Source organism: Cylas formicarius, unplaced genomic scaffold (assembly GCF_029955315.1).
Source record: "Cylas formicarius isolate icCylForm1 unplaced genomic scaffold, icCylForm1.1 PGA_scaffold_7__23_contigs__length_41026272, whole genome shotgun sequence".
NCBI lineage: Eukaryota > Metazoa > Arthropoda > Insecta > Coleoptera > Brentidae > Cylas > Cylas formicarius.
In genome coordinates, this window is record NW_026844352.1 from 16,412,460 (window position 1) to 16,427,591 (window position 15,132).

At 33.2% G+C, this 15,132-nt stretch overlaps 1 protein-coding gene and 1 long non-coding RNA gene across 2 annotated transcripts in view; one reads left to right on the forward strand and one right to left on the reverse strand.

The window, feature by feature from the left end:
- The first annotated feature begins 3,144 nt into the window (after window positions 1-3,144).
- On the forward strand, window positions 3,145-11,886 carry LOC132705361 (uncharacterized). Its single transcript, XR_009619400.1, has 3 exons — window positions 3,145-3,354; window positions 3,552-3,686; window positions 11,812-11,886. It is a non-coding gene; the product is annotated as an uncharacterized LOC132705361 (long non-coding RNA).
- LOC132705355 (ATP-binding cassette sub-family C member 10) overlaps window positions 9,716-15,132 on the reverse strand; it is a 91,029-nt gene continuing 85,612 nt past the window's right edge. Inside the window, exon 20 of the mRNA XM_060675894.1 lies at window positions 9,716-10,065. Coding sequence (XP_060531877.1) covers window positions 10,038-10,065 — 28 coding nt within the window. The 3' untranslated portion in view covers window positions 9,716-10,037. The remainder of the gene's footprint in view (window positions 10,066-15,132) is intronic.

Sequence of the window (15,132 nt, forward strand, 5' to 3'; positions counted from 1 at the left end):
TTTGCCACTTTGAGAATAACCTTCCAGTACATTGTTAGCGCGTAATAAAGCTTCTCTGCCATTTTGAGATTATATTATTATAAATATTTTCTTTGAAAAGTCCAAAATCAAAACAAAGTTTCATATATAAATTCATCCGAAACTAACCATTGGAAGTTCTTTTACAAGAAAGCATATAACACCAAAGAACCAGGACTTTCTGGGAAGCAATAGTGCCTTATTTAAATTAAAGAGAATATATGGAAGAAATCAGTACATTCTTCTTATAAACTATATAAATAAAATTATGAGAATTTATAAAATTTGGGGTTTTGTTTTTACATTAGATTGAAATTTGGTGGGAGGATGTTTCTAACTTGTGCAATTGACCTTAACCTTAATCTTGCAACTAATCTGTTGTTCCCTCATCATTTCGGCCACTGTAAGGGCACTTTAAGTTTAACCTTCCAGCACATTATTGGCACGAGCATAATAAAGCTTCTCTGCGTTTTGATGTCATATTATTATAAATATTTTCTATGAAAATTAAAGCATATTTTTGAAGGAAAATAAAAATGAATTCCTAAGATGAATGAATATGAATATCCAATTTATCCGAAACTGATTATTAGAAAAAAAACTTTTCTACTTCCTTCTTTTACCATGTCTCATCGGACCGCACTTGTTGCATAATATACAATTAGAAGAAACAATAACATAAAAAAGCAGGGATTTTTGAGAAGCCATTATGCTCCAGTTTAATTAAAGCGAATACATGGAAGAAATCATTAAATTATTTTTAAACTATACATAAATTTATGAGAATTTATAAAATTTTAGGCTTGTTTTTAAATTAGTTTGAAATGTGGTCGGAAGATGTTTCTACTGCTTGATCTTCACCGTTCACACAACTAGTCTGCTCCCTCAGCGTTTTAGCAACTATGAGGGTACTTTGAAGATAACTTTGAAAGAATAATAAGAATGTATTCCTAAGATGAATTCATCATTCTTGAGAAAAAAGAATAACACCAATAGAGCAGGCATTTTAAGGGGAAAATGGTGCCTCAGTTTAATTAATTTAATTAATATGTCAAAAATCTGTAAATTCTTCTTGAACTTGATACACGATATTAAATATCCATGTTCCGAGATTTAGCAAAATAGAGATACCCTTACACTTTGAGTTTTCAATGTCGTGAAAATAAACTTGAAACATATTAAGAACTTATTCAAATTGATTTTTTTTTACAATTAAGGCCACCAAAATTCATTACAGATAGTTGCTATCTTAATATGTTTGATACTTCATCACCCTTCTAATTAATATTGACATTTTAAATATAATTTTTAATTCTAGAAACTTCAAAACTATTTCTCTTGGCCGCTTTAACTACAATTTTTTTTACCCTAAGTCTATCTAGATACGGGGTCTTGACCTCCCATTTTTTTTATTTTTAGTTTTGAAAAAAATGCGTTAAAATCATAACCGATTTTTGCACTTTTCTAAAAGTACTAGCAAAAAAGTACTAAATAAAATTAATTTATTTAGTACTTTAGTAATTTAGTAATAAATTAAAAATAAAATTTTACTTATAAAAACTATATAGTATTTTTAAAACTAATACCACTTAAGGATAAATTGCTAAACTAATTTTTTCCGCCTTCCCCGATGAGGGTAAATGTAGAGGGCAAAATGCAGAAAGGTCAAATGTAGAAAAATTTGGGTAGAACCCTAAAATCCAAGTAAGAATGGCTTACCAATGTAAAATAACAATGGGTCTATATTCATTTTCGTTCTCTTTTTAACCTTGTTTTCAATATTTTTTGAAAACTTTATTTAAGAAGGTTGGAGTTAAAAAAAGATAAATATATCTACTGATAAATGAATATGAACCTATACATCAGGTGGTTTAATTATTACCTACATAGATTTTGAATAGTATATTATGCAACAAGTGCGGTAAACGGCATTTGACTAGTTTATTTCAAAAGTTTGCCGAGCATGTTGCATACTATACTTTTTCTAATGCCGTTAGTTTTTGGGTACATTTTTGTAAAACAACACGAATATTTTTACTGACACGACCAAGAGAATTGACAAACGTCAAAATTCAAACCGTGGGAAATATCTCCGAAAACATCGGATTGCTCCCAAACCCGTGCAGTAAAATCCCGGAAATGTCCGAAGTGACTCGGATCCGTGGGAAACGAAACTGACGTGGTAAAGTGACGCTTCCCGCACACTACATCGGTGTGTAATTAGGCATTTTACAGAGGGGAAAAGAAAAATGTAAATATTTTGTAAATTTCCATTTAGTGGAAAATTTTCTTTAAGGAATGCTTCGTATATTATTTTTTGATATTGAGATATGAAAATAACATGGAATAATTTTTGATAAATATTTTGTAAAGATGTTATCCTAAAAACGTAAAAAACACCCGCAAACCCCAAAATACAGAAACCAATAAATGTTGGCAGCAAAATTATAAAACAAACGGCAATTATTTGCACTTTACTTTGAAAGTCGATGTTCAAATTGGCGATCATCGGCGAATCAACAGCGGTTCTAAGTTCTTAGATAAATGGACATGGAATAAAATACTTTTCATTTTTTATCTCGTAAACGAAGCAAGATATGAGAAAAATTCGAGAGAACCTTTATTTCTGAAAAATATCGAAATTCCATTAAAGTCATTTTAATCGACCCCCGACCCTAACACCATTGTTTGTTTTTTGTTTTCTTAGGGCCAAATCAGCGCCTTATCACTAGAAACAAGGCTGCCAAATTTTAAATAATTCCGTTAGAAGGCATTTGAGTCGGAAAGAATGCATTTCCGGACGTTTATGGAAACGGTTTTTATAAAATGATCTGAGGACTGTCCTTCATTCTTTCAAAATTTTATATATTTAGATGTAATTCAAGACCCGATGGTTTTTGACAATGCAGAATTTAAAAGTAGAATTATAAATATCACTTTTTGAATTCTGAAAGTTAAAAAAAGGTTTTGAATTTTATCGTTCCAGCTTTGGCAGTTTTGGAGATATCTAAGCTTTCCGGTATTTTTGACTAACCCTTTATGTTATCTCAGCAAATAGTTTAAAACAATTCGACTAGATCGTTTTCTAAATAAAATAAAACAGAAATGATTTTCACGCACCTTAGAGGCAAGGCCAGCCAAAATCGAACCTCGCAAATGCGCGTGAGTCAAAAACCTATCAACGTTCACTGACAATCACATTTTTCACCGCACCAAAACAAAAATACGCGGTCCTCGAACAAGCTCGAGACGAGAGGAACGTCACGACTCCACATCTCACTGCGCGCGGGTCAGCGACGGTCTGAAGCGGGCAGACACCACGTTGCGAGCGTGTTGGTGAGTATATTCCGAACTCTGCTGTTGCGCTATTTGGAGAAGGGGCGCAACTTTTTGGTTTATGTCGGGGGTGATCTGAACCACCCACGAATCCCAACGACCGGTAATAATTGTGCAATATTTAAAATTGTCCTCTATTATTTATTTTATACAACTTTAAAATTTATAACCGAAAGCTGATACCGGTCCAATTTTAGCGTATAGCTAAGAAAAAGCCATCGTTGCTGTGATTTACCAAGAGTCGAACTTCTAGGCATTGCTGATTTATTGTGAATCCTGGTTAAACGCAAACCAGACAAGTTTGACGTTTCTGTCAGCGAGAATACCTGCAGGTAAGTGCTTATTTTTATCTATCTTTGAAATTAATTGTAAAGTGACCACTTTTAAAATAGGTAGGTAGGTAGGTATCTTTTGCTTTTAATTTATGGGCAGAAATTACTCTGGTGCGGTTTTGGATAGCTATTTTCGTCTATAATATAATAATAATAATAATAATAATAAATAATGATAATAATAATAATAATAATAATAATAATAAACTGTCTTTATTGAAAATCAAAATATTACAATAAAAGTAATAATACAAGAGTGGCGTCATTCGCAAATTGCACTATTCCATGTAACCACAAGAACAATAACACCAACACCATAATTGTCAACAAAATTCACTCCCGTATATACATCGTAAATACAAGAAATAGACGCACATCATAAACTCATACGCTTTTCTTAGATACTGGCCGGGGCCCAATAAACAATATTAACGCTTTTTTGAAGGACTTTATTGTGGCATAGGCATAGGTATTTCATTAAATAATGTAACTGCGTTATACCTAAAAGATCTCTGTAAAGTTACCGAAGTGTGTCTAGGAACGCAATATTTTAAACAGTGACGGCTGTCTCGATTGTGAATATCATTTCCTCTTCAACGTTTATCAAACAAGTACGACGGGGTTTTGTTTGACTTTAGTAAAAATACAAAGGTGGCTAACTGAACTTTATATCGGTCCTCCAGCTTAAGCCAACCCGAACCAGAGAGGCACTGTGAAATATGCTCATACTTTCTGAGATTGTAACTAAAACGAATACAAGCATTCTCGATAAGTATAGCTACAACAATATATGGCTGCAATAAGCTATAAGGGATAAAACTAACTGGTTCTTAGGTATTTAGGTAGTTGGAATAATCAAAAATTTCTCTGGGAAACTTTTAAATTACAAATGTCACTTTACTTACCGACTAATCCACTAGATTTTAATTGTAGCTTATAGCGTGTAGTATTTCAATACATACATACATTGCATAACATTTTTCTGTGTATTTGTGTTTGGGTACATTTTTACAAAACAACACCAATACAATCACTGACATGACCGTCAGAATTAACAAACGTCAAAATTCAAACCGTGCGGTAAAATCTGATGTCCGGTTTTCGCTTAAAAAAAAAGTCGTTAATATGACAGTATGCAGGGAATTATTGCCATTATTATTCCTTACTTAAGTAATTGTCTATCTGTTTTATTAAAATTCATCAAAAAATCGAAGTACAAATACGAAGCATGTAAACTCTGAGATGAATTTTTAAAATATTTATAATTATTTATTTTCATTGTAGCAGGCAGCGTCTGTGGGAATTAATAATTCTGTTGTCAAGGCGGTTGTTTGATATCAATTTTTAAATTCAGTGCTTGGCGTCGTATTAATTTGTTGTTTCAAATATCCAAGGATTGTTATTTTAAAAAAGAATGGTCGATTTTACTAATGATGGTTGGCATTTTATGTAAGGTTTGGCTCATTTAGCTATAAGAAAATATAGTGGCTCTACTAAGGTAAAAAGTGATGCACCGCAGGTGACTATGATATTTTCGTGTGGATCTGAATATAACTGGCAATGCCGAGCTAGGTAATTGCTATTTTCAGAGACTGTTATTATTTCCGTACTTTTTCGTGTTTTTGTGAAAAAATTGTGTTTGTCGTCAAAACTGAATGCAAAAAAATGCGCCTATACAAGGGTAAGTGTTGACTTATGTACCAGTCAATTTAAAAGATTTAAATGTGGTTTATATATGACACCCGCTCACAAACACATATAATTTGTGCCTTTAATACTTCCTCCTTCACGAAATTACAGAAAATATGAGGACGTAATAGGATCTTAGACCAACCCGATTGATTTAACAAACTGCAAAATAGACTTGCATATAAATGTTTACATCTCCCTATATTTATAGGTACACTTAAGTAGCTACGCAGAAAGTATGTTTTTTCTACTCCCGTTCCGTCTCATTACCCACCGATCTAGCATGCGGGAAGCATCACTTTACCACGTCAGTTTCGTTTCCCATGAATCCGAGCCACTTTGGAGATTTCCGGGATTTTATCGCACGGATTTGGGAGCAATCGGATGTTTTCGAAGATATTTCCCACGCTTTGAATTTTGACGTTTGTCAATTCTGACAGTCATGTCAGTGAATGTATTCGTGTTATTTTGTGAAAATGTACCCAAAAACTAACGGTCGTAGAAAAAGTATAGTATGCAACACGTTCGGTAAGCTTTATAACTCACTCGTTTATTAAAAACTCACTCCGCTTGTGTCAAATAAACTCGTGAGTTAAATGCCGTTTACCGCACTTGTTGCATAATATACTATTACCGCACCTGTTGCATAATATACTATTGGTAATATGTTTTAGAAGTATTACTAGAAGAATCACAAGAAATACCTTTGACAATTACAAATCCTTGTAAACCTCATTATGAGAAAGTTTTCGTTTGTCATCAAGCTTAGTGAAAACGAAATTGCCTTTCGGTTGGTCAAAAAATTACTGGAATTATGACCAAAGAAAATGGGGAATTACAAGAATCAGTTCAGCTGCTACAGAAAAAATTTGAACGATATATCTGCAGGATTTTTTTGAGAATTACCAGGAATTCTAGGCAACTATTCAAAATTTTGGGGTACTTGATTAGTAGGTCACTTACCTTCACAATTTGACACTGATCAAATAGAAACAGTTCTTTCAATAAATACTATTGTGTAAATCTGCTTGATGGATTCGGGACAATTTGAGTAGAAAAAATATTATATGCACAACTTGGGAAGAAGAGATCTTGATTAGTCTCCGACTATTTTCCCAGGACTTGCTTGGCTCGACAGTAAACCACGCCCTTGACTCGAAACTTCTCTCTTGTGTGAATAACTATTTAGTACAAGTTTTTGGGTTATATTTCATCAATAATTTGGGAATTTTTTGCGGTAGCCACCATGCAATTTTTGCGAGCAAAATGTTCTTTAAATTTTGAGACAATAAACGACACGTTTTAGTTTGTCGGCGTTTAATGGATAAACTAGCAAAATGTTTTTACCGCCCATATATAATAACTTGGGGCTGTATAAGAAAAACCCATAATCCCATATTTATATTAATATATTAATTCTCTAACAGTAATTTCTGTGCAATTCTCTTACATTTAGGCCTAATTGTTTATTACTTTTTTATACTAGTCTTCAATTGATTATATTTTGCAATACCTACAGTCTTTTAACGAAATTGTCAATAGGCCAAATGGCAAGCGAAACTTTCTGAATTTGTTAGACTTGCGATGAAAAAATGAGCGTTCTGTCTATAAGAGGTGCTTGTTGAACACTTTTTTCACTTAGATATTTTCCTTGCGATTTCTAGTACGTCATTTTTAAGAGTCATTCAGTCATTCATTCAAGTCTAGTAGCTATTAGGTTTGGCTGACGGCTGTGCACCGGAAGGTACACGATTATATCAAGAGCGTTTTCCTAAAAGAGTCACACCAGATAGGCGAACTTTTCAAATATACATAGAAGATTGACCGAAACCCGTACTCTGGGGGCAAATAATCATTTAACACAGGCCTATCTGTCTCTAAGAACCCCAGAAATTGAACAAGCAGTTTTAAATTCCATTTTGTGAAAATCCTGACCTTGGTACTAAAAAAATCTAAGGTAATCTAAATATTTCGCATGTCTTGGTTTGAAAAATTTTGCACGGTTATCTATTGTACCCACATCATATTCAACTACTTCAAGCCGTTACTTCCCAGAGATTTTCCCTTGCCTGTTAATTTTTGTCAATGGTTTTTGGATAAAATTGCGCATTATTCCTTGTCTAATCAAGAGATACTATTTAGAGATGAAGCTGACGTTTCCAGAAATGCAATCATAAATTTTCAGAGACGGTGAAAACTCTAAAGCAGTTAAATTGAAACATCAAGTACAAGAGCTGAAGCTTTTTTCCAAAAATGTTGTTATTAATTTATTAATTAATTAAATTAAATTAAATTAATTAAGTAATTAATTAATTTTGTTAAGAATTATTAATGGTTGATGGTGTTTTTTTAAAATATACATCTTGTTCTTAGGATGTTATGTTATTTCATTAAAACTGTAAAAGTAAGGATAGTTTTTTAACATCCTTTTTTTTCTGAAGGACACTAGTTGATAACTAAAAACTGGATATTTTGGTTTAGATAGATATTTTATTTTTCACAAAGAACAGTTCTCGAATTAAGCAGACCAGCGGTGACCTAATTAACCAAAATATTATTTGTTAATAGACAGTCAGTTTCACGATACTGATTTGCTTAAAAAAATGACGACACTGGCATTCATTTTCTTTTGAGCCATTTTGATGATACGACTGTCGATTATTACCTAAGAACCTTGTTATATTTCAGCCCATTGTAGGGAAAAGTGTTACGCAAAATGTTTTAAGCAAGAAGGCTTGAAGAAGGATTAAAAGGGAGATCCAGATCAAAGAATATTAATTAAACGGTAGTTCTTGAACACGTTTCGGGTATTTAAAACTACAAACAATCTTCGGCTTCCGCAATTCATCTTGATCTCTCCCAATAACCCCACACGAGAAATTGAAACATGGCTTAGGAGTCGAAACGGCTGCCGAACCCATAACGGCATAACACGCAGAAGACCGTTTCTGTTTATGATGGTGTCGACACGGCTAACTTTCCAAACGCGCGTTTTTTGTGCCTTTAATTCTTGTTTACATCTGCGATGTTCGAAAATAGCTTTCCTCGTAAATTTACGTGGCCGATAGAGACATAGGAGGGAACGATTATTTCAAATTGACTAGTCTCGCGCCACACGGAGTTAATCTAAGCGGGTGTAACATGTCACTCGATTTACATCGGCACATAAAAGTTTTCACCTGCACCTGGTGTCGTATGACTTATTAATTAATAGGGGTTTGTACACTTTATTGGGTTTATGTTGTTAATTAAAGGTTGCCTAAGGGGTAGCAACTTTTATTAAATCTCCTAAATTGCTTTTCATTTGTCCGCAAAATAAATCTTGCGCGTAAGCAACTCCTAAATATTTCTACCGTATTATGGTCCTAGCATATAGCTATACTCCAAACCATAGTGGGAACCCAGTATGGAGTCTTATGGAGCACTGTTGCCAGCCTTGGCATCGCTGGACCTACTGGGAAACTTGATTGGTTTGTGCTCAACACAGTAAGGAGAAGAATGTGCCTATACACGGGTTAGTGTTGCCTTATGGACAAGATTTAAAGGGGGTTTATATACTCACAAACTTGCGTAATGTGTGTTTTCAATACTTTGCTAATTCACGAAATCACAGCAAATGTGAGAAATATGAGGACCTAATAGGATCTTAAAGGAACCTGAGTGATGCCTATTTATCTTTCATTTAATAAACAGGAAAATAGGCTTTACAAGAATATTTACATGTAAATTTACTAAACAGAATTCTCTACATTTATAGGTACACTAAAATATCTACAGGAAGGATGTTTGGGTAATATACTTTAGTGTACAAGAATTACAGGAAATACAGAAAAACAAATAACCTGCAAGTTGAAATTTTATTAGAACAAGCACAAGAAATATGCCTTGACAGCTACAAATTCTTGTAAAAATCAATATGAGACAGTTCTCGTTTGTCATTACGTCTAGCGAAAACGAAATTGCCTTTCTATTCGTCAAAAAATTACAGAAATTATCACCGCAGAAAAGTGGGGAATCAGTTCAACTGCAACAGGAAGAGTTTAAAGGACTTTGGGGAGTCTGATTCAAATTTTTGAGAATTACCAAAAATTCTAGGCAACAATTCAAAATTTGTGGTATTTCATTGGTAGGTCTTATCTCCTTGGGGAGGTAAGTGAATATTGCAGTACATAATATATACAATTTGACACTAATTAAATAGAAATTTAATATGCAGATTTTGGGAAGAAGGGATCGTGATTAGCTTCCCATTACTGTAACCCAACCCAACCCAACCCTTGCTTTGCTCGAAAGTAAACTATGTTTTTGACTCATAACTATCACCTTGCTCGCTTGTGTAAATAACTATTTAGTAACTTTAGTACCTTTTGGTTTTTTCTCAGCCATTTTATTTGTTAATTTTCCAAAAGATGAAATTAAACTGCTGCCAGGAAGACTAATAACTTTAGAAGAGCATCCATATGCGGGGATCGCTTCCCTGTTGGAAGCTACATGATGTGGCAAACGTTGGAAAACAAAGTGGGTATTGTTAGGTAGATATTGCTGTTGTAAATGGGGTTAGTTGTTTTCTGGTCATTCCATTCTAAATGGTACCCTTTTTCTCTAACTTTCTAGATCTTCTGCGAACTTCAGAAGAAGTTGTTCCATAAATCACAATCATGTCTACAAAACTACAGTCTTGAGTGTGCATCTGAAAAAAAAATAGTACTTTATTTCCCTTTTAGAATGTTCCATGTGAATTTACACTTCTGAAACATTCCGAGCAATTCTGCAAAAATAGTTTTTTTTAGTCATCTACATTTGAATAGAGATTGCAAAAAAGTATAGCTAAATTTCTGTGTGAATTGATACTAGCAACATTTTTCAAGAATTTTTGAGATAACGTTTATTTATTAAATATTCATAATATTCCAAAAATTGAATTTAATACGCCACTGTTGTACACTTTGCATGAAAATATTAGCGGGGAAACCCCGAGCGTAAAATATATTTTCCGAGATTCCCAAATATGTAGTCAAGGTGGGTTGTGATGGCAAGCAAGTCTTGAAGAAATTTATCGTGTATATGAAGGCAGTTAATTTCTTTTTAAAATTGCAAAATGCAAAATGTAAAAATATTCCAGGTACGTTTTGCTATCTATGTGGTTGTTTTGTGGTCAAGAAGACGTTAAATTACACCTATTTAAAAAACAATTTTTTATTTTTAGTTTAAAGCAAAAATTAGGGATCAAGGCGCCACATATTTTTTGTAAGGTATGTGGAGAAGGTTTGAATACCTATGATATGAAGAGAGCCAACAAATCATCACAATGACTGCTATTTCTGTATGCGCAATATTTGTGGATGTAATACCAAAAATTTGAAAATATTGTTTATCCGAATCTCAATTCTGCAATTAGGCCGGGGCACTGGCCCAGATGTCCCAAAATCTGAGAATGCAGTCAATTTAGAAAAAGATAACACCAGTTTTCTAAATAGATAAAATAGATGAAGATACCCTTAGTGATGTTGGAGATATATGACATCAGATGATATCAGAACTTAATGACTTACTTTTACCTAAGGATCTTTCAGAAAAATTTTGAAATCTCATATTTCAGCTAGCGCGAGACAGAATTTATAGGCTGTAATATGATTATGAGGCTTTTTATTGACCCGTTAAGAAGGCTTGAAGCTGTTCCTTTGGAAATATTCTTGCTTCTGTACCTGTTGCTCATCCTGTGCAAATAAAAGAATGGCATGAAAATATACTACCGCTTGAGAAAATCAAATACAAGGACTAAAGTTCGATAATTTGTGGTGACTTAAAAATTGTGGGACTTCTACTAGGTGAACAATCAGAATATACTAAGTACCCCTGTGTGTGAATGGGACAGTAGAAATAGATAGCAACACTGGGTGAAAAAGAACTGACCAAAAAGGATTAATTTAACTCCAGAGTCAAAAAATATTTTTCCAGTAGAAACAGATAGCAACATTAGGTGAAAAACAACTGGTTAAAAAGGGGTAATTTAATTCCTGGATCAAAAGAAAAAATACGATAGCCTTATTGATTAATGAAAAATTCTCTTACCTACGTTACATATTAAATTCGGACTAATGAAGCAGTACTTTAAAGCTTTAAATTAAAGGAAGGAATTCTTGTAGCTCCTCAAATTAGACGATTAATCGAAGATCAAGACTTTGTGAATACAATTATCGAATCTGAACAGGTTGCATGGGCTTTATTTACTAACGATCTAAGAGATTTTCTAGTAAACAACAAATATGCAAATTACATAGCCATTGTAGAATACATTTTAGCGAAATTTCCAAAATTTCCAAACAAAAATGGATAATAACTCTTAAATCAACCGAGATTTTCATTTACTAATTCTTTTAATGTTTATTAAAAACCTAACGTTATTGACGAAAATGCTTATCAGATTTAAATTTAGCAGGCCTAAATTATAGAAAATCAAATGTCAGATCGGAATCAACTTTCAAAAGTTCGTGGCTTGTGTAAATTGGTGCGAATGAAATCACATGACGGTGAGGATATTGTGTGAAGATTGTTCTTATTCTGTGCAATCATATTAATAACATGTGTTTTCAGAAATAATCATAAATGAAATAGAGAGCTATCAATTTTAACGTGGCGATAGTCTTTAACTAGCATCCAATATCAAAAAGATATTCGTTACTAGATATCCACAAGTTGCACAAAAATAAGAGTCCAGAGACTATCATGCACCGCATGGAGGTACGGTTTAATGTCGTGTGCTATCTGGGTAGTAAATTCCATTAAGTATAAAAGCAAGTATGTGATATTTATTAAATTCATTAAAAATGTTACTCAGTTATCTCTGGAGAAAACAATTGTTTTCTCCACAGATAACGCAACAAAAATCAGCTGCTTTATGGAGGCGGCTTATAAAGCTGACGTTATATTGCCCGTATCACGTGATCCTTAGCGAACATTAGTGGAGTGTTGGCGAGAGTGGAATATTGCAGGTATGTGCGGCGAGATATTCATATGCCGTAGTTCGTTGCCGACTCAAAAACTTATTCAGACGCAGCACAATAGGTTCGAGTGGCTCGCTGTATGCAAAATACCCCCCTTATGAATGTACTCGAAAACTTCCATTATGCTAGAAAAGGACGTCCGCCTCTACTTAATGACGCCCGACTCTTTCGAAAACGCATGAATTCATAAACCTTGTACGCGGCAGGCAGAGCCGATCAGCCCTATAATGAGAAGATCAAAATTGAAAACAAAATAGGGGGGTGACTGATGGTAAGAAAATCCGTAAAAGTAACGAAAACCGATAAAAAAATAATTTTCCTTTTTGCTTCTAGTATTTAAAAAATCACTAGTATTTAAAAAATAAAAAACTACGAGGTACAAGAAATGAACAAGGTGAGTCAACGAGTAAAGCTCATTATCTCATTGGTTTCAAAAGTTATGAGAAAATAGTAAATACAAAAGTTGTAAAGATAGTGTGTGTGTGTGTGTGTGTGTGTGTGTGTGTGTGTGTGAAAAGAAAGTCGCTCAAAAAAATGTGATAAATAAAACATTCATTTTTCTAAATGGAACAATTTTTTTAAATGCAATACACTAATTTTAAATTTTGTTTTGAATTCGCTTAGAAATTATTCAAATTTTTTAATAATAATAAATACCTAAATCTAATAGCTTTTCCATTATTTAATTTTTTCTAAAAAAAATAAACTTGCAAAAAAAATATTTTCTATTAGCGATATTCGAATGCTGTTCAAAATAAACCAATATTTGTCATAGCATGTTATATATCCATTTTTTATACTTTGCGATAACTTTTCGTTTCTAGACTATTGCTATAATGTTAGATGGTCAAAACTATTAGTCAACAAGTCCCTTGCTCTGTTAAGATTAAAAAATGAACAGAAGAACTTTGTTGGAGCCGTAGATTAAGCAACAGATAGTTATTAGCAATTTTGGTAAATACTTAATTTTAATTTGACAGAAAAAGTACATGACAGTGAACATTATTTTAGATAAAAAATTTGGACCGGCATCTATTACTTCATTTATAACGGTGTTCACGGCTACTGAAAAAAAAAATTCTAATTCTTTTTTCTAAGTGGTAGCCGGTTTCCCACTTTCGGTTTTTTATACTGTCATTAAACACTGAAGAGGTTGTCGAGTTGGAATGGTAAAGTCTTAATACCAAGAAAGTATTTTTTTCCGCGTCAAATAGTATATAAATTAAATCACTTAATTCAGCCTTAGGAAAATCCATACTTACTACTTACACAACCGTGCGGTGCGTGTCATTTTGTTACGTCAGTTTCGTTTCCGACGGATCCGAGCCACTTCGGACATTCAAATGTTGTTCATCGCACTTATTGCATAATATGCTATAAGTCACTCATTTATTAAACCCTCCCTTACTGCCATTTACCATAGTTGTTGCAACATACATAATAGTATATTATGAAACAAGAGTCCCCAGTTTGTTTGGCACGAGCAGAGCACAGCGAAGCGAATGTTTGATAAATTTGCGAAAAATTTACCAGACGTGTTGCACACTACACTATTTCTAAAATTATTAGTTTTCGGTTATTTTTTTGCAAAAATAACACGAATACATTCACTAACATGGTCGTCAGAATTGAAAAACTTTAAAATTCTAGCCGCGCGGTAAAATCTCCGAAAACATCAGATTGCTCCCAAACTCATGTTTGATTACAGATTCCTAACTAACCAAAAAATTTTTCGTTTTTTTACGACCAAAAGCATATGAGAATTGACAGAATTTTTATCCAATTTTATATCCAATTATTCCTTGGTTATCGGGAACTAAAGAAGAATACTTTTTTCGTAAAATTTTAAAGCAATTTTAATAGGGGTTCACTAGATTACTGCCTAAAAATTTTCTGGAGTCTAACTTGGCTTCTTCAGAAATTAACTGATATTAGTAAATAATCTACTCTTTCCTGTTTAGGTGTTAAAATAATTTTATTTTGGTAAAATAACATTTGACGTCGCGTTTCATGATTGTGTTAGGCAACTGCTGATGAGTTTATTTACTCTTTCATGTTATTGTAGTCTAGCTGTTATTTTTTGTCCTGTCTCCTCAATGTATTATTTGTCGTATATGCATAGAATGCCGTACACTCCAGGTGTCTCAAACGAAATTTTTTCTTTGCTGAATCAAATATGTCGAGAGATTTTTGGTTCGGGTTGAAATAGTTTTGCGGCTCTAAACAGGAGATTTGATAAACGATGATTTTTGAGCTAGATGGTGATGTGTGCGTGCGTTTTCTGTAAACTGAATGACTGAATGTTATGTCTTATTTTCTATTATTAGTTTATAGTGTACAACGTATAGAGTTTAAATGGTTAAAACATCTCGAAAGGATTCTTGAAGATGAGGCCAAATAACAGAAGTATCATCAATATGGATTTTTTGTAGTTTTGATTTTAGATGGATGATGTCGAGTGTTTTTTCTCAAAAACTTTGATAAATTTACTGATGATGCTGAAAGGGCATCTACGACAAAAAAAACTTATCAGCATTTGCCGAACACAATGACAAAACCAGACATCAAATTTTATTCAACAAAACTATAGTTCTTGCATGTAATCAATTCTTCTATCAACGAAAAATCCGAGAATCCATAGAAATCTATAAGCAACTCACTCAACAATCTTAACCGCGACTCAGGTCTTTACTTGTTAGTCATCCGTAACAATGTTCGTGGGCGACGAACCTCTCAAACAAACATAAGGTGCA